At 45.5% G+C, this 25343-nt stretch overlaps 1 protein-coding gene across 1 annotated transcript; it reads left to right on the top strand.

The window, feature by feature from the left end:
• The first annotated feature begins 7935 nt into the window (after positions 1–7935).
• Positions 7936–11459, top strand: LOC123411806 (cytochrome P450 72A15-like). The gene is made up of 5 exons (XM_045104767.1): positions 7936–8305; positions 9152–9372; positions 9502–9746; positions 10128–10506; positions 10800–11459. Exons 1-5 carry the CDS (start codon positions 7990–7992, stop codon positions 11223–11225), a joined length of 1587 nt encoding a protein of 528 aa, XP_044960702.1. The 5' UTR covers positions 7936–7989; the 3' UTR covers positions 11226–11459.
• The last annotated feature ends 13884 nt before the right edge of the window (positions 11460–25343 follow it).

The following is a 25343-nucleotide window of genomic DNA, read 5'->3' as shown; positions in this document are numbered from 1 at the left end:
GCATAAAGGATTACTTGAATAAAAGTTTCTCTATGAAGGACCTAGGAGAAGCTGCTTACATTCTAGGCATTAAGATCTATAGGGATAGATCAAAACGCCTGATAGGACTTTCACAAAGCACATACCTTGATAAAGTTTTGAAGAGGTTCAAAATGGAATAGTCCAAGAAAGGGTTCTTGCCAGTTCTACAAGGTACGAGATTGAGTAAGACTCAGTGCCCAGCGACTGATGAAGATAGAGAGCATATGCGCTCCGTCCCCTATGCTTCAGCCATAGGTTCTATCATGTATGCGATGCTGTGCACTAGACCGGATGTTAGCCTGGCCATAAGTATGGCAGGTAGGTTCCAGAGTAATCCAGGAGTGGATCACTGGACATCGGTCAAGAATATCCTGAAGTACCTGAAAAGGACTAAGGAGATGTTTCTCGTGTATGGAGGTGACGAAGAGCTCGCCGTAAAAGGTTACGTCGATGCAAGCTTTGACACAGATCCGGACGACTCTAAGTCGCAAACCGGATACGTATTTATTCTTAATGGGGGTGCAGTAAGCTGGTGCAGTTCCAAGCAAAGCGTCGTAGCAGATTCTACATGTGAAGCGGAGTACATGGCTGCCTCGGAGGCGGCTAAGGAGGGTGTCTGGATGAAGCAGTTCATGACGGATCTTGGAGTGGTGCCAAGCGCACTGAATCCAATAACCTTGTTCTGTGACAACACTGGTGCCATTGCCTTAGCAAAGGAACCACGGTTTCACAAGAAGACCAGACACATCAAACGACGCTTCAACCTCATCTGCGACTACGTCGAGGGAGAGGACGTGAATATATGCAAAGTGCACACGGATCTGAATGTAGCGGACCCGCTGACTAAACCTCTTCCACGGCCAAAGCATGATCAACACCAGAACTGTATGGGTGTTAGATTTATTACAATGTAATTCACATGGTGATGTGAGGGCTAGATTATTGACTCTAGTGCAAGTGGGAGACTGTTGGAATTATGCCCTAGAAGCAATAATAAATATAGTTATTATTATAATTCCTGTATCAAGATAATCGTTTATTATCCATGCTATAATTGTATTGAATGAAGACTCATTTACATGTGTGGATACATAGACAAAACACCGTCCCTAGCAAGCCTCTAGTTGGCTAGCCAGTTGATCAAAGATAGTCAATGTCTTCTGATTATGAACAAGGTGTTGTTGCTTGATAACTGGATCACGTCATTAGGAGAATCACGTGATGGACTAGACCCAAACTAATAGACGTAGCATGTTGATCGTGTCATTTTGTTGCTACTGTTTTCTGCGTGTCAAGTATTTATTCCTATGACCATGAGATCATATAACTCACTGACACCGGAGGAATGCTTTGTGTGTATCAAACGTCGCAACGTAACTGGGTGACTATAAAGATGCTCTACAGGTATCTCCGAAGGTGTTAGTTGAGTTTGTATGGATCAAGACTGGGATTTGTCACTCCGTGTGAACGGAGAGGTATCTCGGGGCCCACTCAGTAATACAACATCACACACAAGCCTTGCAAGCAATGTAACTTAGTGTAAGTTGCGGGATCTTGTATTACGGAACGAGTAAAGAGACTTGCCGGTAAACGAGATTGAAATAGGTATACGGATACTGACGATCGAATCTCGGGCAAGTAACATACCGAAGGACAAAGGGAATGACATACGGGATTATATGAATCCTTGGCACTGAGGTTCAAACGATAAGATCTTCGTAGAATATGTAGGATCCAATATGGGCGTCCAGGTCCCGCTATTGGATATTGACCGAGGAGTCTCTCGGGTCATGTCTACAAAGTTCTCGAACCCGCAGGGTCTGCACACTTAAGGTTCGACGTTGTTTTATGCGTATTTGAGTTATATGGTTGGTTACCGAATGTTGTTCGGAGTCCCAGATGAGATCACGGACATCACGAGGGTTTCCGGAATAGTCCGGAAACGAAGATTGATATATAGGATGACCTCATTTGATTACCGGAAGGTTTTCGGAGTTACCGGGAATGTACCGGGAATGACGAATGGGTTCCGGGAGTTCACCGGGGGGGCAACCCACCCCGGGGAAGCCCATAGGCCTTGAGGGTGGCACACCAGCCCTTAGTGGGCTGGTGGGACAGCCCAAAAGGGCTCTATGCGCCAAGAAGAGAAAATCAAGAGAACAGAAGAAAAAAAGGAGGAGGTGGGAAGGAAGGGGGACTCCCTCCCACCAAACCAAGTCCAACTCGGTTTGGGGGGGGGGAGTCCTCCCCCCTTGGACTCGGCCGACCCCCTTGGGGCTCCTTGAGCCCCAAGGCAAGGTCCCCTCCCTCCCACCTATATATACGGAGGTTTTAGGGCTGATTTGAGACGACTTTTCCACGGCAGCCCAACCACATACCTCCACGATTTTTCCTCTAGATCGCGTTTCTGTGGAGCTCGGGCGGAGCCCTGCTGAGACAAGGTCATCACCAACCTCCGGAGCGCCGTCACGCTGCCGGAGAACTCTTCTACCTCTCCGTCTCTCTTGCTGGATCAAGAAGGCCGATATCATCGTCGAGCTATACTTGTGCTGAACGCGGAGGTGCCGTCCGTTCGGTACTAGATCGTGGGACTGATCGCGGGATTGTTCGCGGGGCGGATCGAGGGACGTGAGGACGTTCCACTACATCAACCACGTTCACTAACGCTTCTGCTGTACGATCTACAAGGGTACGTAGATCACTCATCCCCTCTCGTAGATGGACATCACCATGATAGGTCTTCGTGCGCGTAGGAAATTTTTTGTTTCCCATGCGACGTTCCCCAACAGGAACTGCCGCCACCGCCAGCAGCAGAAGCAGAATGCACGGCTGGAGATCCCCTCGTGGGGCCGGCGCCGGCCGCGGAGGGCCCCCACGTCCCCGCCGGCCGAGAAGCCCGCCGCGGCGGTCGATGATGATAGCGGCAGGAGCGAGGGCGTCGCCAGCCCGGACACCCCGCTCGCCTTCCTCGAGGACGACGAGCACGACGAGGCCACCGAGGTCGTCGCTGCGGAGGACGCCGCCGCCAAAGCCTGCGTGCAGGACAAGGTGAGCCGCCGGGCCGCGAGATCTGCGCCCGCGCATCCCTTCTGCCTCGATTCCGGTTTCTTGCTCCTTGATGGAAGATCGTGGGCACAAGAGAGTGGAGATCGTGGGTGCGTCACGAGGATGGAGGGGATCAGGATCTAGTGGGGCGACAGGGGTGGGAGGAGGTATCGAAGGATTAATTGTCGGTTTAATTGTCGTTGGTTTTTGGAGGGTATTGAAAAAACCACTGGGCGACGGGGGTGGGAGGAGGTATCGATAGCGTGGGGGTGGTCGAACCATCACGACGGCAGATCCCCTTTAATAGTAGAGATAGCTGCCATGCTAGATTAATATGCTTATTAGTTTTACATTCCTAAAAAAAATCTTATTACTACCCTACACATTTTTTATTAAAAGAAAAAGTGGTAGTTCTAACATCGCATGCATCAGCAAAATAGGATAAGATAGTAATTTTCAAATTGATGTCTTGACCATCAGTCGAGCATACGAATATCCGCCGAAAGAACTAAGCAAAGAATAGACCTCTGAAATGTTGCACGTTGCCAGAAGCATATTGTGCATTAACTCATAAACACAAAGCACAAAATAGATCCACATTTCACTCGCTTAATGTAGTGAAGTTATATCTTACCAGTTGAAATTCTTGTAGAGCAGCAACAACTGAAACTACAAAGATGAAATTGTGCAAATGACCCCCTTGGTGATGAACCAAGCATTGAAGGCACTGAGTAACACAAGCAACAATTCACATTACTCCAGAAGCATATTCTGCCATTGGGAAACCAATATTATAGAAAGTAAGAATCATGAATATGAAACCACTGGTAGTTGCTTGCTATATTAGGCAATAAAGGAAACTATCACATTACCAACTCTGGTCTTTATATTACAACAAAAGGAGTATGTAGCGTCATCTCAGGGTGACCTAGTAGGAAGGAGGGAGCACACTGAGAGTAAAAGAAAACTGGCAATGAACCTGCAACCTTAGGAATCTGAACAATTAGTGCATGTTGATTTCCTTTAGGATTATTATATGCAGCAAAAAGAAGACCAGTTTAACATATTTCACTTCAAAAAGTAATAATTCCACAATATGATCTAGGCTTCTAGCAATCATTTTGAGAGCTTCCCACCACTTTGATGAATGACTTTGGCATGAGAAAATCCGTTCGTAGAATATCCTTAGTTGTCATAAGGAAAACCCATAGGGAAGGAGCTCACCTTTTAAGAAATACCAATACCCTGCAGGACAAGAAATGGGGACAATTAGTTTACACCAAAGAAACCCTGTCTCAGTTGCTGGGGATTACTGGAGAGGTTAATCACTCGTATCTAGAAACCAGTATAATAAACCCTGAACAAGAGCATCTGAAATAAGATCTGAAGGTGGAGTTATGGGTTTCTGGGTAACCACCCAAATTCTTCTAGTTCAAACCAACTGGAAAGGTGAGGAGAAAAGGCACCACTTGGCCCAAAAGGAATCACCTTTCTGCAAAAGAATTGCATCCAAAACAAACAGAGGTACATAGCGTAGCTAAGCTATCCAATCGCATAGTTCCACGACATGCATGGAGCTTAAATGGTGACAAAAGTTAGCATTCCTACCCAGCAGAGTCACATTACAGTACACGTAGCTCGCAAATGACATGCCACCACACTCACCGAAAGACCAGCAGAAATTGAATAAAATCTTATAAAGGAAAAATAAAGCTACGAAGTGGTCATGTGTAGGTATAGCAACATTTATCCTAAAAACGGTGGCATTGACGCGTCATATATTGCGTAGGAAACATTGAGGGGATACATTACACGAGGAATGGCTTTATGCTGTCTAGTGTCCATCCCACGGCTCGTCGCCTCTAAACCACGAGCAAACACATGGCCTAAAAATGGCGTGGGAGGGCAGCATTCTTATCCCCCAAAACACTGAGCACGCAACAGTGGCACAACGAGGGTCATATGGAGAAGAAGAAAGGGCAAAATCCTAGAATGGGCACAGAATCCATACCTCGAGCTCGCGCTCCACGACTCGATCTCGTCCGCCATTCCCTCCGCCTCCGCGAACATGTCCTCGTACGGCGACACGTACTCCCCGAAGCCGACCCGCGTGAAGATCTCGCCATACCTCCCCGCGCCGCCGTTGGTTTCGGCGGGCGCCGGGGGAAGGTCGAGGTACGGGATGGAGCAGGAAGCCGCGACGCCGCCGAACACGTCCGCGTAATCCGCCGGGGCCCCTGCGAGAGGGGGCGAGAACCGCGGGCCCCCGCCGAACACGTCCCCGTACGTGGCCGAGTCCAACGCCTTCCTCCGGTGCCTCCGCGCCCGGTGCCGCGGTGGCGGTGCGGTGGGGAAGTCCTCCATGCGCGCCTCGTGGCGAATTGGAGAATGGGGAGCACCGGCAGTCCAGCAGGCAGCAGCCCCGTGTCGCGGTGATTCAAATAGCTTTGCTATGTTACGCGAACCTCGACGGGCACCCGCTGTACGGCGCGTGCACCGCAGCCTCCGCGGCGTCCTTCAAGCACCCCTCTAGGTCGCCGACGGCGAAGCCATTGGCGACGGCGTCGACGGGATCGCCGAGGCGGTTGTCGTGTGGCTCGAGGACGAGGGGAGCGTCCTTGGGGAGGAGGTCGTGGGGGCCGAAGGGGCGGGGCAGGAGCGACGCCAGCGTACGCCACTCGGCCGCGCAGCCGTCGACGGCGTCGGAGGTCACCAGGATGGGGATCCCGGTGGCGCCGCAGATCTCCTGTAGGAACTGCGGGCAGTGGCCGCAGGGCATGTGGGAGACGGCGATGACGCGGAGCGCGGGCTCCCCGGCGGCAGTGGCGTTGGCGATGAGGAACTGCTCGGCGTGGACCGCCTGGGAGAGAGGATCGAGAGAGAGGACGGATCTGGGGCGAGAGGTGGGGGAGACTGGGAGAGGGACGTGTGACGTGGGAGGAGGAGGTCGACGAAGTTTTTATTTTCTTTCTTACCGTTTTTCTTTACGTGGGCGTGGGAAGAGGAGGTCGAACGAAGGAAAGGTGGGATCGTGCGATGTTTTTTTTTTCTTTCTTGTGAGGAGGTTGAACCATCACGACGACGGCAGATCCTTCTTTATTAGTAAAGATTTTCTTTACGTGGGCGTGAGAAGAGGAGGTCGAACGAAGGAAAGGTGGGATCGTGCGATGTTTTTTTTCTTTCTTGCGAGGAGGTTGAACCATCACGACGATAATAATTCGACCGGTCTCATGCATGCGGTCACGGGTTACGTCATGGGAAACCCCAAGCCAAAGGAAGCTCACCTTTCCTGAAAGTTCTCCATGGATGACAGAAAGAACGGCAAAAAGGATGGCGGTGACGGGGTGCATTGGCTCCACGGCCGGGCCGGTAAAATCAAGGACCCTTGTCAAACTCTAAGAGAAGTCTACTACTTTGCTTATTAGATGTTCAGGACACATTTGGTTACTTTTTCGAGGGAGCCTGGCCAGTGGAGCATGTTTCATCTGCATCTGCATGTCATTTGATTGACTGCATCAAGCTCAACTCGCATCCTCTCTGTAGTGCAAATTACACTAGCTAGGCCGAGCCTGTATCTGAAAAAACTGTCAATGGCGCTACAACGCTTCGGCTAGGGAGGCGTGGAGGTGAGGGAAGCAGACCAGATGGCTCGTGGGCAGGCACTAGTCGTCGTGACTGTTGGAATTATGTGTCCTACAACTATATTTAAATAATAAGAATTACTAATATTCGAAATACCTTATTATGAAATTATACATATATATATATATATATATATATATATATATATATATATATATATATATATATATATATATATATACACACACGTGGAATTACTTTACATACTTAAGTTATATACTTAAGGAAGCTGATCGATCATCGGTGGAATACAATATACTTCCTCCGTCTCAAAATAAGTGTCTCAAGCTTAGTATAACTTTATACTAGAGCTAGTACAAAGTTGAGACAGTTATTTTGGGACGGAGGGAGTACTATTTATATTAAAAAGACTATCCGGATACACTGATGATTGAAAGGAGCTAGATCATATAATTAGATTATGGTCCTAATATTGATCTACATAATTAGAGTAATTTACATTTTAATATGACGCGTTGCTCACAAGCGTGTGCTCCACGAACATAACGGGTAGATTCCGTTAAAAATAAATATGATCGTGGTTGATAATTTGATCATGACTCTATCTTAGAAAATTAGTTAAAAGACTACGAATCTTTTCTGTATAAGAGATAGACTCTTTGAAAAGACGGAAGGTCCCTACCCCTAGCTTCAGATATGTGAATCGTGAACGGCACCTCAGATAAGCACAGAAAATAAGGGATAGACCATAAACCCTAAATTTCTTACATTAACATTATAAGCGAGGTTCGGTCGTGATAACCCTAATCGGCTGGCATATGCATGACCGTATACATTACGTATTTGTAAATGCAAACATGGTATCGAAGCGTTTCTCAGGTACGTACATGAACGGTTGTGTTATGCGCCACCAACGAGCTCGACAAGACATATAACAGGACAACAAGGAGGTCTTCCCGTCTTACGCATGCGCACCCATCATCCCCGCGGAGAACTTTCAGGCCAAGGCGAGCTTCCCCTTGGCCCGGTGCCTCCCTTGACGTAACGCGTGACCGCATGAATGAGACCCGCCGGATTATTGTAGATTTGATCGACAGACCACACCGGCACTGCTAGCTCAGCTCAGCTCAGCTCAGCGCTTCAAATTTCAACGCCTCTGGATTCTAGAAGGATAATTGTAATCAACTGGTAGAATAGTAGTAGTGGTAGTACGTGTCACGCCAGCCGACGTGTATTTAACCCCGACCGCCGCAGTCCACACATGTGCTACGAGCGGCCCGTGCGTGCCTCCCCTCCCCTGGTTGGTTTTCCTCTCCAGTGATGGCGACTGAAGGCGGCCTCCGGATGCTGCTGCTGGCGGACGCCTCGCCGTGGAGCGTCTCCGGCGCCGCGGCGGCCGTGGCGCTGCTGTGGTTCGCCGCCTGGGTCCTGGAGTGGGCGTGGTGGACGCCGCGGCGGCTGGGCCGGGCCCTGCGGGCCCAGGGCATCGGCGGCACCCGGTACCGGCTCTTCACCGGCGACATACCGGAGAACTCCCGGTTCAACGCGGAGGCCCGGTCGCAGCCCATGCCGCCCGGCTCCCACCACATCACCCCTCGCGTGCTGCCCATGTTCACCAACGCCATTAAGGAGCACGGTAAGTTCTTCAGTCCCGAAATCGAGAAGTTCTTCGTTTCTGTTACGTCAGAACGAGTAGTGCTTGCGCTTTGATCCAGCGTCACTTCGCGTTTGTTTGGAGATTAACTAAGCTGGGTTGCAGACCAACAGTTCACAGTTGTCGGAACTCTGAACTTCTTCTCATAGAAAAACATGTGCTCAAGCCATGCCATCGCTAGAGTCAGTCAACATGGGACCCCATGTCTCAAGTCTACTTAATAACTGATGACTAATGAAAACATTTTTTTTTGTTAGAGCAAGTAAAATAAGGTACAGTCAGCAGGCTGTAAGAATTAAAATACTATATTTTTGCTGAGTTGGATGAGAGAAGAGAGGAGAGAAGGGAAGCGGGCTAGCTCTAGCACGTGCTCCCAGGTGCTTTGTGATAATGAAAGATAGGTCATATATGATAAAAATAGTACTCTTTTATAGCTAAATATTATACAAGATAGTTATAAGATGAGCTATAAGATGGCTTATAGCCGGCAGTTGGCTATACTATTAACCATGCTCTTACTAGTCCAAGAGTTGTGGTTTTGTGGTTCAACACAACCCTAAAAATTAGTGTACTTGTTTGTCGCAAGACAAAAAAAACTAGTGTAGTTGTGCAATTTCTTTTTTTTCTTTTCTTCCAGGGATATGCTCTGAGCTGATATACATAATGCTCAGTATGAAAGACAAAAGTCATATGTGTGGGATATTGGTGGGCATGCATCTTTTTAGACAGGAGCTACTAACAAGCTACATCATGCACTTCAATTGTTATATCACAAAATATCCTACTCGCAATCTTTTCTAACGAAATACTATCTTTTTACGAATGCAGGGAAAGTGTCCTTCACTTGGTTTGGCCCAACACCAAGGGTGATGGTTCCAGACCCGGAGTTAGTTAGAGAAATCCTGTCCAACAAGTTTGGCCACTTCGGGAAACAAAGGAGCACCCGTATCGGACGGCTGCTGGCCAACGGGCTTGCAAATCATGAAGGAGAGAAATGGGCAAAGCACCGAAGAATCCTCAACCCTGCCTTTCACCATGAGAAGATAAAGGTGCCTGTTCAATGAAAATTCCTAGTGCCTTCCATTATTTTCTCAATTTGAATCGAAACATGCATGGGTTTAATCCAGGATAATAATGCGCCCTCTGCATAGGCTGATAAAGTAATGTTCCGTTTGCAGAGGATGCTGCCAGTTTTTTCTGCCTGCTGCGAAGAGATGATTACAAGATGGGAGAATTCGATGTCCGCTCAAGGATTGTGTGAGGTCGACGTCTGTCCAGAGTTCCAGAATCTTACCGGAGATGTCATCTCGAGAACAGCATTTGGTAGCAATTTTCAGGAGGGCATGAAGATATTCCAGCTACAAGGGGAGTTAAGTGAACGGCTAATACAGGCGTTTCAGACACTTTTCATCCCAGGCTATTGGTAAGTTCTTCTCGTGCACAAAAAAAAAAAAAAAAAACTTTGATTTGGATACATGAGTACTTACAAAAATTATATCACAAGGTCATCACGTTGCTAGTAAATGGAGTAGTGATGGTCTGTGGCATTTGACAAATAATGGGTATTTTAGGCACATGAAGTTTAATTCCGCTTAGAGGCGATCAAATGGAATTTGAATGGAAAATACTAGACTTAATTTTTTAAAAGAGTTCACCGAAGAAAATAATAGGCTGATCAGAGGACCTTTCTTTTTGGTAAAGTTAAATAGTACTCCCTCTATCCCAAAAGGCTCTTATATTATGGGACGGAGGGAGTAGCAATCAAGATTTTTTTTTCAATGCTAACATATCAGAACATTTTCAGGTTTTTCCCAACAAAGAACAATAGAAGGATGAGAGCAATTGATCGTGAGATCCGCATGATTCTGCGAGGCATTATTGGCAAAAAGGAAAGAGCTATTAAAAATGGTGAAGCTAGCAGTGATGACTTGCTAGGACTGCTCTTGGAGTCAAATATGCAACAATCAAATGGGAAGGCGGATCTAGGACTGAGTATTGAAGATATTATTCAGGAATGCAAGCTATTTTACTTTGCAGGTATGGAGACAACATCAGTCTTGCTCACATGGACACTAATTGTGCTATGCATGCACCCAGAGTGGCAAGAGAAGGCAAGGGAGGAAGTATTGCATTACTTTGGAAGAACCACACCAGATTTTGAGAGCTTGAGTCGCCTGAAGATTGTAAGTGCAAAATTGATGCCTTGTGCACATATTGAAGGATAAAATTAATTAAATTAACCCCCACCCCCAATAACCAAAATGACATAATAAGAGTCCAAGAATAAAACCTATCAGGTTCCCATGCCATTAAAAATTGCACTACATTCTACTAGTACATGTCTGCATATGCATGTGAGTGAAAACAAATACTCATGAATTAAAATGATTTTCTGGAGCAAAACAGGATGATGTGATGTCTTAAGTCTAGAATGGTCCGAGTAATGTTCTTGATCTTGTATACTGTTGTTTTGCAGGTAACAATGATTTTTTATGAGGTTCTTCGATTGTACCCGCCAATAACCTTCCTTACGAGAAGAACATACAAGGCAATGGAACTTGGTGGCATCAAATATCCGGCAGGAGTGAACCTTATGTTGCCCATTCTCTTTATCCACCATGATCCCGATATTTGGGGAAAAGATGCAAGAGAATTCAATCCAGAGAGATTTGCTGATGGCATCTCGAATGCGGCAAAGCATCCGGCGGCGTTCTTTCCGTTTGGAGGGGGGCCTCGAATCTGCATCGGCCAGAACTTTGCGTTGCAGGAAGCAAAGATGGCTCTGAGTACCATCCTCCAGCGCTTCTCGTTCGAGCTCTCGCCGTCCTACATCCACGCGCCGTACACCGTGATAACCCTGCAGCCGCAGCACGGTGCTCAAATTAGGCTGAAGAAGATATGAGCATGCTTTCTCATGGGGCAGTGAATTTACATACGTGTTGTGTATAGTTTAAAGTTTTAGCTTTTGGCTGAATAAACATAGCAGCTAGGTTTCATGTTGTAGTCACAAAAAAAATAAATGGGTTCATGTTGTGTATGCTTTTTTGAAATAACTGAGTGAGTGGAAATAGTAGTTTAGTTGAACTCTAGTTTGCTTCAGTTCATAATATTATTGCAAGGGTGTAACTTCCATTCACTGGAACTCCTTTCATGATGCTCACAAAAAAAACTCCTTTCATCAGGCTGCAGAAAAGAGAACACTGAAAAGACTTTCTTACACTGGCGTTGTTATACCAGAAACTGTCTGCATTATAACCGTGCTCAATCGATACTCAGCATGAATCAGAGGTAGAAAAACAAACCTGGGGGTAGTTGTTTCATGTATGGACTAAAGAAGACTTGGAATACAGATAAAGCTCAAGAATGAACTTCATAGATCGAATTTGAAGGTTTAAAAAAACGAATTGGACAAAAAAGGATGATACCCCACGAGTAAATTGCACAGAAGTATCACAATTAGGGCATTAGAAGCAGATTGGTACCAAGATTGGTAATTTTTACCGGTCAGTACCAAGTCTGGGGCGATATGTTGCAAAAAACTAAAACCGGTGTATTGACGGTGTATCTGACCGACGGGGTCTGCCTGTCAAGTGCCGACGTGATAAGTTTTTTTTACGGAAAATCGCCTTGCTTTATATGTAATCATATGAATACCCTTTACAAGAGCTACATATGACCAACGGGGTTTAAACTTGTATGCAGGTTGTTGAACACGTTTTTGATTTTGCATGAGAACATATTTCTAGATATAGTTTATACATGGTTTCATCATGGATGGTACATCCTTAAGATGAATGATAGTAGGCGGGATTACAAGTCTACAATGGTACCATTGCTTACATATTCTATAGCCTGAGATGTCGATCCTCTAGTTGGGTTGGTCTCTGTGATGTAGTGGTACAGTGATGAAGCTACCACTTCTCATGGGTCATTGGCAGTAGCGTAGCCAGTTCAATAATCCAGGATGGTCCAATAGTAAAACTTTCATTTGTATTTAATTACTCAAATTAGATTTTACTCATGTTTTGTTATAATATATAGGCTGTAGAGTAATCTCAGGGTGGTCCATGGACCACCCGGACCACCCCCTAGCTACGCCACTGGTCATTGGTGGCTTGTTTCCGGTCTATACCATAGCTGCATTCCCCCTAGGTTCTCTTCCTGGCTAGTAGAGCATCGACAAGATGTCTGCAAATTGCAGATAAGTATTTTTTGTTGAAATTTGGAGGTGGGCTTTAGGCCCATTAGAGAATTTCAGAAAAATCTCCAAGGGCCCATGTAGGTGGTGGCATGACAAGGTGGTGGGAGTTTAGTCCCACCCCGCTAGTGGAGGAGAGTTTGGACCCCTTTATAAGGGTCTCTCTTCCACATGCTATTGGAGAGTGAGAAGAGAAGGTGCCCTCGCGCACTCCTCCTCCGCCGCCCGCCACGCCACGCCTCGCCTCGCCTCGCCTCGCCTCGTGGGTTGACTCCGTCCCGTTTACCGCGTACACGGTCGACGGGAGAGCAGGCCTCTGAAACCCCGCCTCTCCGGTTCGTGTACGGGAGAGGGGCGATTAGGTTTTTGGGGAGCGATCACGCGACTGCTCGCCTCCGTCCGTCTGCTTCGTCATCGCCATGTCTTCACCAAGCGAAGCTGACCGTCTCCGCAAGGAAGACGGCAGAGGATACTGCCGCCGCTGCTCTGGCCGATCGGAGGGTATGATATGTGTACCTCTCTCATGTTTCTGTCTGCACTAGTAATACTGCCTATATGTGTAGTACTTGCTAGTATACTCCGTGATCAGTATGTCATGAACCTAGTCAATGCCATGTTAGTAATTATTTCATGGATTAATCTACTCGGAAAATTGCCTATTTACTCAACAATCCAAAAACCTAATGTCTGTAGGAATTTTTCGAGTAATGGTTTTGCTGCTGCACTGAAACCGGATAAGTTTACCGGTACTTTTTTCAAGCGTTGGCAAACGAGAACCACCTTATGGCTCACGGCTATGAACGTGTTCTGGGTAGCCGGTGTCACTCCTACGGAAACTATCACTCCTGAACAGGAGAAGATGTTTAAGGAGGCCACCGTCCTATTCCTTGGAGCAGTCATTAGTGTGATCGGAGATAAGCTGGTTGATGCATATTTACATATGCATGTTGCCAAGGACTTGTGGGAGGCGCTCGAATCTAAATTTGGGGCCACCGATGCTGGGAGTCAGATGTATGTTATGGAGCAGTTCCACGATTACAAGATGGTTGACAACCGTTCTGTATTGGAACAAGCTCATGAGATAATATGCATAGCTAAGGAACTTGAGGTTCTTAAATGCAATTTGCCGGGCAAGTTTGTCGTGGGTTGTATAATTGCTAAGCTCCCTAATTCCTGGAGGAGCTTTGCTACTACTCTGAAACATCAGAGGCGTGAGTTCTCAGTAGAGGACATCATCGGCCATCTAAGTGTTGAGCAGAACTCGAGAGCAAAGGACTCCAATGGAAAAGCGGTGGAAAGCTCTTCTGCTGCCAATATGGTACATCACAGGAACTTCAATTCTCACAAGCCCAAGGGAAAGAATTCTGTCCAACAGAATACCGACTTCAAGAAGAAGGGAAAGAAGCCCTTCAAGAAGAATAAGAAGGGAGCTGGCTGCTATACTTGTGGTTCAGAGGAACATTGGGCGAACAAATGCCCAAACAAGTACAAGAAGCCGGCGCAGGACTCCAAGTCTGCCAATATGATTGTGGGCAACAATGAAAGTGGTGCATCTGGGTACGATAATTTACTTACTGTATTTACAGTTTGTCAGTCCACCGATTGGTGGGTGGACACGGGTGCAAATATTCATGTGTGTGCTGACTTATCATTGTTCTCTTCTTATCAGGCCACCGGTCGCGGGTCCGTATTGATGGGGAATGGCGCGAGTGCTTCTGTTCTTGGTGTTGGCACGGTCGATCTGAAGTTTACTTCGGGAAGGATCGTGCAGCTGAAGAACGTGCAGCATGTCCCCGCCATCAAGAAAAATCTCGTTAGTGGCTCCCTTCTGTGTAGAGAAGGGTTTAAGTTGGTGTTCGAGTCTAATAAAGTAGTAGTTACGAAATATGGACTTTTCGTTGGAAAAGGTTATGAATGCGGAGGTCTGTTCCGTCTTTCTCTAGCAGATTTTTGTAATAAAGTCGTGAACAATATTCATTCAAGTGTTAATGAATCTGAAGTTTGGCATTCACGTCTTTGTCACATAAGTTTCGGTGTTATGTCGCGGCTAGCAAAACTGAATTTAATCCCAACTTTCACTTTAGCCAAAGGTTCTAAGTGCCACTCGTGTGTGCAAGCAAAGCAACCTCGCAAGCCTCACAAGGCTGCAGAGGAGAGACACTTGGCACCATTAGAACTCATACATTCTGATCTTTGTGAGATGAATGGTGTGTTGACTAAAGGTCGAAAGAAATACTTCATGACATTGATAGATGATTCCACTAGATTTTTCTATGTGTATCTGTTAAATACTAAAGATGAGGCTCTACACTACTTTAAAATCTATAAGGCAGAAGTTGAGAATCAACTTGAAAAGAAAATTAAACGAGTCCGGTCTGATCGTGGTGGAGAGTACTTCTCAAACGAATTTGATTCATTTTGTGCGGAACACGACATTATTCATGAGAGGACGCCTCCCTATTCACCCCAGTCAAACGGGGTTGCCGAGCGGAAAAACCGTACTCTAACTGATTTGGTTAACGCCATGTTAGATACATCGGGTTTATCCAAGGCATGGTGGGGGGAGGCTATATTGACCGCGTGTCATGTCCTGAATAAAGTTCCTACAAAAGATAATGAGGTCACTCCCTACGAGGAGTGGTCGAAGAGAAGGACGACGCTCTCGTACTTACGTACTTGGGGCTGCTTGGCGAAAGTCAATGTACCGATCCCCAAGAAGCGTAAGCTTGGACCAAAGACTGTGGACTGTGTTAATTTGGGATACGCTAAGAATAGCATAGGCTATAGATTTCTAGTAGTGAAATCTGAGGTACCTGACGTGAAGGTCGGTACAATAATGGAGTCGAGGGATGCTACATTCTTTGAGGATATATTTCCCATGAGAGATATGCAAAGCACTTCCAGACAGGAATCTGAGATAACTCCTGAGCCTGCCATTCCTATGGAATACTATGAACAAACACATGATGAAAATCCCGAGGAGGATGACGAGGAAGCCCGTGGTAGGGGCAAGAGACAAAGGACTGCAAAGTCCTTTGGTGATGATTTCTTCGTATACCTCGTGGATGATAATCCCACTTCTATTTCAGAAGCGTATGCTTCTCCAGATGCTGATTACTGGAAAGCTGCGGTCCGTAGCGAGATGGATTCCATCATGGCTAACGGGACATGGGAAATCACCGATCGTCCCTATGGTTGCAAACCATTGGGATGCAAGTGGGTGTTCAAAAAGAAGCTTAGGCCCGATGGTACGATTGAAAAATACAAGGCTAGGCTTGTGGCCAAGGGCTATGCCCAGAAAGAAGAGGAATATTTCTTCGATACTTATTCACCTGTGGCTAGACTGACCACCATTCGAGTACTACTCTCATTGGCGGCCTCTCATGGTCTTCTCGTTCATCAAATGGACGTTAAGACGGCTTTCCTGAATGGAGAGCTAAATGAGGAAATCTATATGCAACAGCCGGATGGCTTTGTGATAGAAGGTCAGGAAGGAAAGGTGTGTAAGTTGCTGAAATCTTTATATGGTCTGAGACAAGCACCTAAGAAATGGCATGAGAAGTTTAATACAACTCTGACATCTGTTGGCTTCGTTGTTAATGAAGCTGACAAATGTGTATACTATCGCCATGATGGGGGCGAAGGAGTTATATTGTGCTTGTATGTTGATGACATACTGATATTTGGAACCAACCTCAAAGTAATTGAGGAGGTTAAGTCTTTTCTGTCTCAAAACTTTGAGATGAAGGATCTTGGGGTGGCTGATGTTATCTTGAACATCAAGCTGTTGAGAGATGATGAGGGTGGGATTACACTTCTGCAATCCCACTATGTTGATAAGATTTTGAGTCGCTTTGGATATTCAGACTGCAAAATTTGTCAAACACCATATGATCCTAGTGTGCTTATTCGAAAGTTTAAAGGCACAGCTATAGATCAATTGAGATTCTCTCAAATTATCGGTTCACTTATGTACCTAGCTAGCACAACGAGGCCTGACATCGCGTTTGCTGTGAGCAAACTTAGCCGGTTTGTTGCAAACCCGGGCGATGTTCATTGGCGTGTTGTTGAAAGAATTATGCGCTACTTGAAAGGTACTGTCAACCACGGGCTTCACTATACGGGATTCCCATCGGTACTTGAAGGGTATAGTGATGCGAATTGGATCTCTGATGCTGATGAGATGAAGGCCACTACTGGGTATATGTTTACTCTTGGGGGTGGTGCTGTTTCCTGGAAGTCTTGCAAGCAAACGATCTTAACAAGATCGACAATGGAAGCAGAATTAACAGCATTAGACACATCTGGTGTCGAAGCAGAATTTCTTCGAGATCTTTTGATGGACTTACCTGTGGTTGAGAAGCCGGTTCCGGCTATCCTTATGAACTGCGATAATCAGACGGTTATTGTTAAAGTGAAGAGTTCAAAGGACAATATGAAGTCCAACAAACATATAAGAATGAGATTGAAGTCTGTCAGACGTTTGAGAAACTCCGGAGTGATAGCGTTGGATTATATCCAAACGGCTAAGGATCTGGCAGATCCCTTTACTAAAGGGCTATCACGTGTTGTGATAGATAGTGCATCGAAGGAGATGGGTATGAGACCCACATGAGTTGCCATGGTAGTAACCCAACCTATATGATCGGAGATCCCGTGAAGTAGGACCTGGGAAAACAAGCCAGTGGTGAACTGAGGAGAGTAACTTTACTAACCCACTCCGTTGGAGATGCAATACTCTCGGATACTGTATGGTAGGATGACTACTGTCTTAATGTGTTCTAAAGCTTATATGTAAGCAAGATGCTGTCCTACAGAGCGATCTTTGGAGGAACACACCTATATGAGCTTGACTGCTGGTCACAGTCTATGAGGTTTGGGTGATCTCTAGTAAACTCATGAATAGGCCAGGAGTGTGACTAATATGCTCCACCCGAGGGGTCACCTTCGGCAGTCTAGTACTAGTAAGACTTGTGGTGAAGCTCCTTTACGCCAAACTGACAATTCAAGGCATAGTCCATTGTTCAATTGTAAAGGGGTGTAGCTACTTGTTCTAGGTGAAGCTCAACCTTAATAGGTCTTCACTGAAATGCTGGTATATTAAAACAGTGATTGGAACGAGGGAACACGATGTGCCCTTGAGATCTGGTGGGGGATTGTTGAAATTTGGAGGTGGGCTTTAGGCCCATTAGAGAATTTCAGAAAAATCTCCAAGGGCCCATGTAGGTGGTGGCATGACAAGGTGGTGGGAGTTTAGTCCCACCCCGCTAGTGGAGGAGAGTTTGGACCCCTTTATAAGGGTCTCTCTTCCACATGCTATTGGAGAGTGAGAAGAGAAGGTGCCCTCGCGCACTCCTCCTCCGCCGCCCGCCTCGCCGCGCCGCGCCGCGCCGCGCCGCGGGTTGCGGGAATGAGCCGAGCCGAGCTCATACCTATGCGCTTATTTTTGCCGGTCAGGAACGGAGAATACGTAACAGACCACGATCCGAGACGTCGGATCGTGGCTGTTACCGACTCGGACGTGGGCTTGGCCCACGTCTCTCCACCCGGCCGCCTATATAAGCACGCGACGCGATCGCCTACCCTAGCCGTCACGAGAATCAGATCACATCTGCCTCACGCGTTCGTTCCTTGACTGCTGCTGCCGCCGGCGACTCCGTCCCGTTTACCGCGTACACGGTCGACGGGAGAGCAGGCCTCCGAAACCCCGCCTCTCCGGTTCGTGTACGGGAGAGGGGCGATTAGGTTTTTGGGGAGCGATCACGCGACTGCTCGCCTCCGTCCGTCTGCTTCGTCTACGTCCGCGTCGCCCTCGTCATCGCCATGTCTTCACCAAGCGAAGCTGACCGTCTCCGCGAGGAAGCCGAGAAGAAGACGGCAGAGGATACTGCCGCCGCCACTGCTGCTGCTACGGCCAACTGGCCGATCGGAGGGTATGATATGTTTACCTCTCTCATGTTTCTGTCTGCACTAGTAATACTGCCTATATGCGTAGATGTTTCTGCTATATGGGTAGTACTTGCTAGTATACTCCGTGATCAGTATGTCATGAACCTAGTCAATGCCATGTTAGTAATTATTTCATGGATTAATCTACTCGGAAAATTGCCTATTTACTCAACATTTTTTGCACCATTAAGAAAATGAATCATTAGTCTCAAGACTTTTGCATTTCTAAGCAACATTATGTTGTTCCCTTCTCTACAACATAATAAACAAAGGTTACAAAGGCAATAAAATAAAGGATAGTCTTCCATTACATGTTAATATAAGAGTCTTTGATATCGGAAGGATCATCAAGCCTCACTACCAGCTGAATAAGATAGAGTTGGCTTTGGATCTTTACACCACCAATTAAAATTCAGATGAGAAGTAAGATCGTGAAACTTCACTAGATCGTGCGTATTTAAATTAGAGACTCTTCAAGTTCTTGTCCAAGTATCTACATCCAGACCACATCATGTAAAGTAGGAATCAAAATGGTGAACAAAACTGGAACTGAAAATGCATTTGACCATGGTAGAGACTGTTAAGAGGCTGAAGGTGTGAGGGTAAGGAGAACAACAAAACAATGAAGAATGAAATATTAAACGTAAGTCTGAAGCACACTGTAAGCAGCCAAACATCCTCTTCAGTTATTGATCAAGGTTCAGCTTTTGTACAAAGAACAAAAAGAGAGATGCCGTAATGAGTGTATGATACCTACTGTACTTAACGGTCTCATTAATTTTTTGGAGAACATCCTGGCGACGGGATCAGTCAGATAATTATCATCTGAAATCACATCTACAATATTTTGCTACATCAAACAGAGAGTGTTTAAAATAACTACCGTGCAGATGTATGTCTGACTTTGATGTGAATCAAATGTGACATCGGCATATTGAACGATCATGAATAATATATGCATTGTCGCGTCAAAGAAATGTGCAACTGAAAACAGATCCATGGGATGATAGATAGAAAGAACAGGAAGAGAATAAATATATCAAAAATCGCCTCAAGTCCTGGAGGAAAAGCAAAGACGGGGAGTAGCTTCGCCCTGCAACTGCAAGATTATGCGAGTGGCTCGGCACTAAAGACAGGTGCTGCTGAAAAAACACGATAAAAAATGATCATATATGGTTCTCTGTACAACAGTCTGCTTTTTTCCAGTGGTGCTAACAATGCAAGCTACTTCTGGTTTTTGTTAGTGGCAAAGAAATAAACATTAGTATACTATTATTGCAAGGTTAAACATTACTACTATTGCAAGACACCCCGCCACTGACCAGCTGCAATTGCTTGACCCTGAAGAGGCTAGAATGATGGTCCTACACAGCAGGCCATCAGTAGAGGGCGACGGCCAACACAACACAAGAGGCACCGACCGCGCATGTGCGTGTAAAACAATACCTTCTACCACGCGCGTGGTTTTCTGAGCACCGGCACCGGCGCCGCCGTAGCAGCCGAACCGGCCCGACCACGGCCAGCTCCTGCTCCACTAAATCTTGCTCCTCTCCACCCCATCGCCGTAGCCCCAGCAATCCAACCTCGCCTGCATCACAACACGTCGTGCGCCACCAGGTCGCTGTGTCGCCGTGCGAAGAGGGGATGGGGTGGAGGTGGGCGCCGTGGAAAGATGACAGTGGGTCGGGGAAGCACATGTCGACGGCAAGGTGGGTGTGGACACAGCCAAAATTTGGGACACGGACCAACGACGCAAAGATGGCTAGAAAGGTCATGCCATTTACGTCGCCGTCGTCGGAGCAGCGGGCCTCCTTGACTGGGTGATGTACGGATGACCGACGGCCATCATGGTGGCGAGGCGGAACACTATTGGATGACGACGAAGCACGCTTAGGCTACACGAAGGGAATGATCCTGGACGACGAAGCACGCCTAGGCTACAGGAAGGGAACAATGAGCTATATATCTTCTTTATAACCACCAGAAACCAAATGAAATGAAATTCATCGACCTTACGTGGCACATGCATGTGCCACGCATAGACACGTTGAACAATGGAAACCAAAATGGAAATGAAATTCATCACACGTTGACCAATGAAAGCGTGTACAAGAACACGGCATTCTTTTTCAGGAAAAAAATGACACGCTGATAATTATCCAAAACATAAAATATTGAGCAAGCAAATTTGCACACGATGATGAATACACGCGGCAAATCCACAGAGTGCCAAAAATAAAGTGAAAAAACGACAAAAATTGATCCCTTACGGACCTAGAGTATGGTTATACAAGGGACATTCCCGTTTTCGTAGACTCGTTTATTCAAAACGTTTGATTTCTTAAAGAATACGTCCAAATCTCAAAACTTTTTCATCTTTAGATTTCTCATGTCGAAATCTTTGAAACTAGATTTTATATTGATAAGTTTTAATAAAACAATTCTAGAAAAAAATGAACAAAAATAAAACTGGATCGAAAGCATGTTTTTTCCATCTCTTTTCTCTTTTTGGAGAGGGACATCTTTGACTCTCACGGAAGAAAAATTATGCCTTCACGAGAAGAAAATATGTAGCTCTTATGAAAGAAAAAAACATATTTTTTAGAGAGTCAGAGTTATGCCTCTCGCAGAAGCAAATATGTTCCTCCATGAAAAGTAAATCTACACCTCTTGTGAAAGAGAAAAGGGAAAATCTAAATGGTGACGTGTGCACCGCTTTCTTCCTATCCTATACGGCGGTATTGTTTTGCGTGTGTAATGCTATCGTGCAGCCCGGATACAAAGCACTTCTTGTAATGGGCCTGTAACATCTAATTCGGTCGTAACGTGATGACTGAAACGACAGCTGCTATAGTTGTTTTTTTTTTCCTAAAACAACTATAGATGATTTGATTTGCATAGAAGGGATACAGTCAACTGTGCATGTGTCAGGTTGTGCTGTTGCTACAGTACACATAGTATTGTAAGTTGCAATTCGTCCCTTCTCCCTTGTTTACTCAGTAGCTAGGAAAGGTTAGTAGCTGAAAAAAAATGATAATTCATTTGGACAAGTTTTTATCGTTGAGATAATAATCTGGCAACTATAACTTTCTTCACCAGATAACTACACGCATTTTTTGCTTAAATGTGACAATTACGGTTCTTTAAATACGACAACCACATCTATTTAGACTGATAAGCATGTGTAAATATCTGACAATCATATCCGCTTAAATCTGGCAATTACACTTGCTTAACCATGGCAATCATGTATATAATACTACATCATGTAATAATGTGGCAACTGAAAACATGTAATGCAACTTAACATGTTTATTTTTTTGGCAACTAAGTACATTATAATCTGGTGACTAACATGTTTAGCATGGCAGCCATGTACTAGTAATGTATGTGGTAACTAATCACTTCATAATTTAAAAACTAAACATTTTTTAACTCGACAAGTATGTACTTAACACATGCATGTAGAAATGAGTAATAGTGGCTGCCTATCTTTACTATACCTAGGGCCGCCATGCGTGCATGCTCCTTGCTTTGGCCTGTTGTGATGCCTAGTATCCAAAAGCTTACATGTGTTGTCATCTCGCCACGTTCTTTTCCAGAGAAAAGCCAGCTAAAGAGTTGAGTCACAGATGCATGAACACTAAAACGTGATTTCAGATATGGGCTAGTAGCCGCCGCACGGGAACACCTACGTGCGGCGCCGCTACATAGTCGGCTCCAAGAGAAAAATACTTTTCTTTCTTTTTTAAGAGGTATAGTTGTGCCTTTCACGAAAGAAAAAAATACATTTTTATTTTTTTAAAGATACAACCGTGCTTTTCAGAAGCAAATACGTGCCTACACAAAAAGTAAATATGTGACTCTCTTAGTAGCAAAAGGAAACGTGTTTTATGGCACAAATCTGGTAGGAGAACCGGGAGAAGTAAATCTGTGATTTTCATGAAAGAAAAAAAACACATATTTTTTTAGAGGCACCATAGTGACTGCCGCTTGCCTCCATACAAAAGTAAATATGTGCCTCTGATAGGAGCAAAAGAAACACGTTTTTTGACAGACGCAGCTATGACTCTTACGAAAGCAAATATATATCTTTACAAAAAGTAAATATATCCCTCTCACAGAAAAAAAAACATGTATTCTCAAGAAAAAAGAAATCAAAAATATTTTTTTGTCCAAACTCTAAGAAAACAGAGGAAAATCAAAAAGAAAAAATACTAAAAAAGAACATTTAAGAGCTGAAAATACGTACACAAAACAAAAAAAATCAAAGAAAACGCATAAGTGCGACACGTGGTGACGGCTGAAAGCACAACAAGTGGTGCGCTTCCATGCCATCAAAAATGATCCTTGTAGAGGCGCCCAATGAGTATTTTTTTCATTTATTTTTTGGTAGCATCTCTAGCAGACCCCGTAAAAGGGCCGAACCCGCAAAATTCCAGCGAGTATACGGGTTCGGCCCGTCTTAGTGGCCAGAACAGACCCCATATCGCGCATCCGGTCCGTAAATTTTTTGCTGCGGCCCGTAAAAAGACCCATCGAGCCGGCATATATGTAGTTTCACAACGCGTTTACGGGTCAAACCCTATCCTCCGCCGCTGCTGTTCCGCCGCGATTCAACTCCCACTCCGCCCTAATTTCTCGCCGCTGGTGAGGCAAAAAACCACCAGGGGCCATCCTGACCATGGACGGCCACGGAAATGGAGGGGATGATGCCGAGCACCATCGCCGACGCGTCTCCGACGCCGCACGCAAGAGGGGATCACGGAGGTGGCTGAAGTATGGCTTCCGACCGCCGCCGACTTTCGAACGTCGCGAGCTCGAGGAGTACGAGCACGAGCTCGCGGCTCGACGCATCGACTGCTCCGGCTCCTCTACTGCTGGGAGTTCATCCGCGGGCGCCTTGTCCTCGCGGACCATCACTCCGGTGAATACAAGGGCAGAGGAGCTCGGGCCGCTCGCCGTCAAGCTCGAGGACGACGCCGGCGAGATGCGTGGAGGGGTCATCGGCCCCGAGGATTACCTCCCCTGGGGGAAGGAGGATCACCTCCTATGCGCCATCATGGAGCGCTCGGTGAGGGAGGCGAAGGAGGACGCCGCGCGCAACCGCCGCAAGCTCGAGATCGAGTAGATCTTCCTCGAGCAAGGGGTCACGGCGTCGCAGGCGAGCGCGTCCAAGGAGGCGGACCTACGCGTCCTGAAGGCCCAGTAGGACAAGATTAGGATCGACGTCGACTCCGACGAGGAGTAAGCTCCTCCGCCGCATCGTCACCGTCGCACCCATCGTTTTTGATAGCATTGGCTCGGATACGCTACACGGCCCGCAGATCAACCCCCCCCCCCCCCCCACACACACACACACACTATCTAGTAGTAGTATGAAGAACTTATGTACTTTGATGAAGAACTGATGTAGTTTTTGTAAGAACCATGCTATTGTTTCATGAATGATGTAGTAGTTGTTTCCCGCGAACATTGTTTTATCAAATTTTACTGTTCATATACGGAGTCTGATTTTTGACGTACGAAATGGCCACGCAAAATCAAAATCGCTCGGGGTGGCACATTTGCGTAGGATTCAGTCGCAGGATGTTCGCTCTGCACCAGTTTTTTCCGAAATCATTAATTAAAAAGTACTAGTTTTAAAGGTCATTCTCGCTTTTCAAGTCACTACAAATGTTACACTGCATGTACGCCGCTTATGGTAACCTGAGATGTTTTGTTTAGTAGATTCGTTTATTCAAAACATTTTATCTCTGAAATCTAAGTCCAAATCTTAAACCGTTTTCATCTTTGGATTCATTGCATCGACATATACAAAATTAGATTCCATGTTGATAAGTTTCAATATTTTTTTCTTTAAAAAAGAACAAAAAAATCCGAGCCAGGAGCATATTTTTTTTCCTTTCTTAGAGGCACGATCATGTCACTCCTGGAACCAAGTCCGTGCCTTCATGAGAAATAATCCTTACCTCTCATGATATGAAAAAAATCACACTTTTTTCCTTTTACAAGAGGCATGGTCTCTCATGGAAAAGAAAAGAAAAGAAAAACATGTTTTTTTCTTTTCGAGAAGCACATTCGTACCCCTCGTGGAAGTATATCCACGCCTTGATGAGAAGTAAATCCATGTCTCTTGTGGTAGAAAAAGGAAAAAAATCATGAAAACAAATTCATGCCTTCACAACCTTTTATGGTACGAAACAAAAGCACACATTTTTTCCTTTTGCAAGAGGCACAGACATGGAGGCAGAGTTTCTGCTCCCGAACTCATTTCAGCTCGGTGAACAATAAAATAAAAAAAGTTAAAAAAAACTTGATTTTGTTTTGTGAAAAAATTGGACAAAAGTTCTAGGTGCATGCGAAAATTCGGTCTGAACTAATATTCCTATAAGGCGTGGTAAAGAAACAGAATATCAGTTTTGTTTTTTTAGCCATGCCTTATAGGAATGTTCTTTCAGGCCAAATTTTTGCACGCACTTAGAACTTTTGTCAATGTTATACACACAAAAAATATCATATTTTTCTAATCTTTATTTTTATTTCAAAATTTTTACTATTTACCGAGATCATTTGAACTCGGAAGCAAAGGCACTTTCGCACAAACGTGCCTTTCATGCAAGAGAAAATAAAAGAAAACATGTTTTTTTCTTCTTTTTTTTCAAGAGGCACCTTTTTCTTTTTAAGAGGTACGGTCGTGCCCCTCGCGGAAGTATATGTATGTTTTCATAAGAAGTAAATATATGCCTTTCATGATAGGAAGAAAAAAAACCTACGAAAACATATCCGTGCGTTTACAAGTAGTAAATTCGTGACTCTCAGAGTAGAAAAAAACACATTATATTCCCTTTTGCGAGTACCTCTTGCGTAAGC

This window comes from Hordeum vulgare, chromosome 7H (genome assembly GCF_904849725.1).
Source record: "Hordeum vulgare subsp. vulgare chromosome 7H, MorexV3_pseudomolecules_assembly, whole genome shotgun sequence".
NCBI lineage: Eukaryota > Viridiplantae > Streptophyta > Magnoliopsida > Poales > Poaceae > Hordeum > Hordeum vulgare.
This window is presented reverse-complemented; position numbering and strand designations above follow the sequence as displayed.

What these genes read in the sequence shown, in the direction of transcription:
- LOC123411806 (XM_045104767.1), top strand. Translation starts at nt 7,990, where the DNA reads ATGGCGACTGAAGGCGGCCTCCGGATGCTGCTGCTGGCGGACGCCTCG. An exon ending in TTCACCATGAGAAGATAAAG is followed by an intron (nt 9,373 to 9,501) that starts GTGCCTGTTCAA and finishes TTCCGTTTGCAG; the next exon opens with AGGATGCTGCCAGTTTTTTC. An exon ending in CTTTTCATCCCAGGCTATTG is followed by an intron (nt 9,747 to 10,127) that starts GTAAGTTCTTCT and finishes GAACATTTTCAG; the next exon opens with GTTTTTCCCAACAAAGAACA.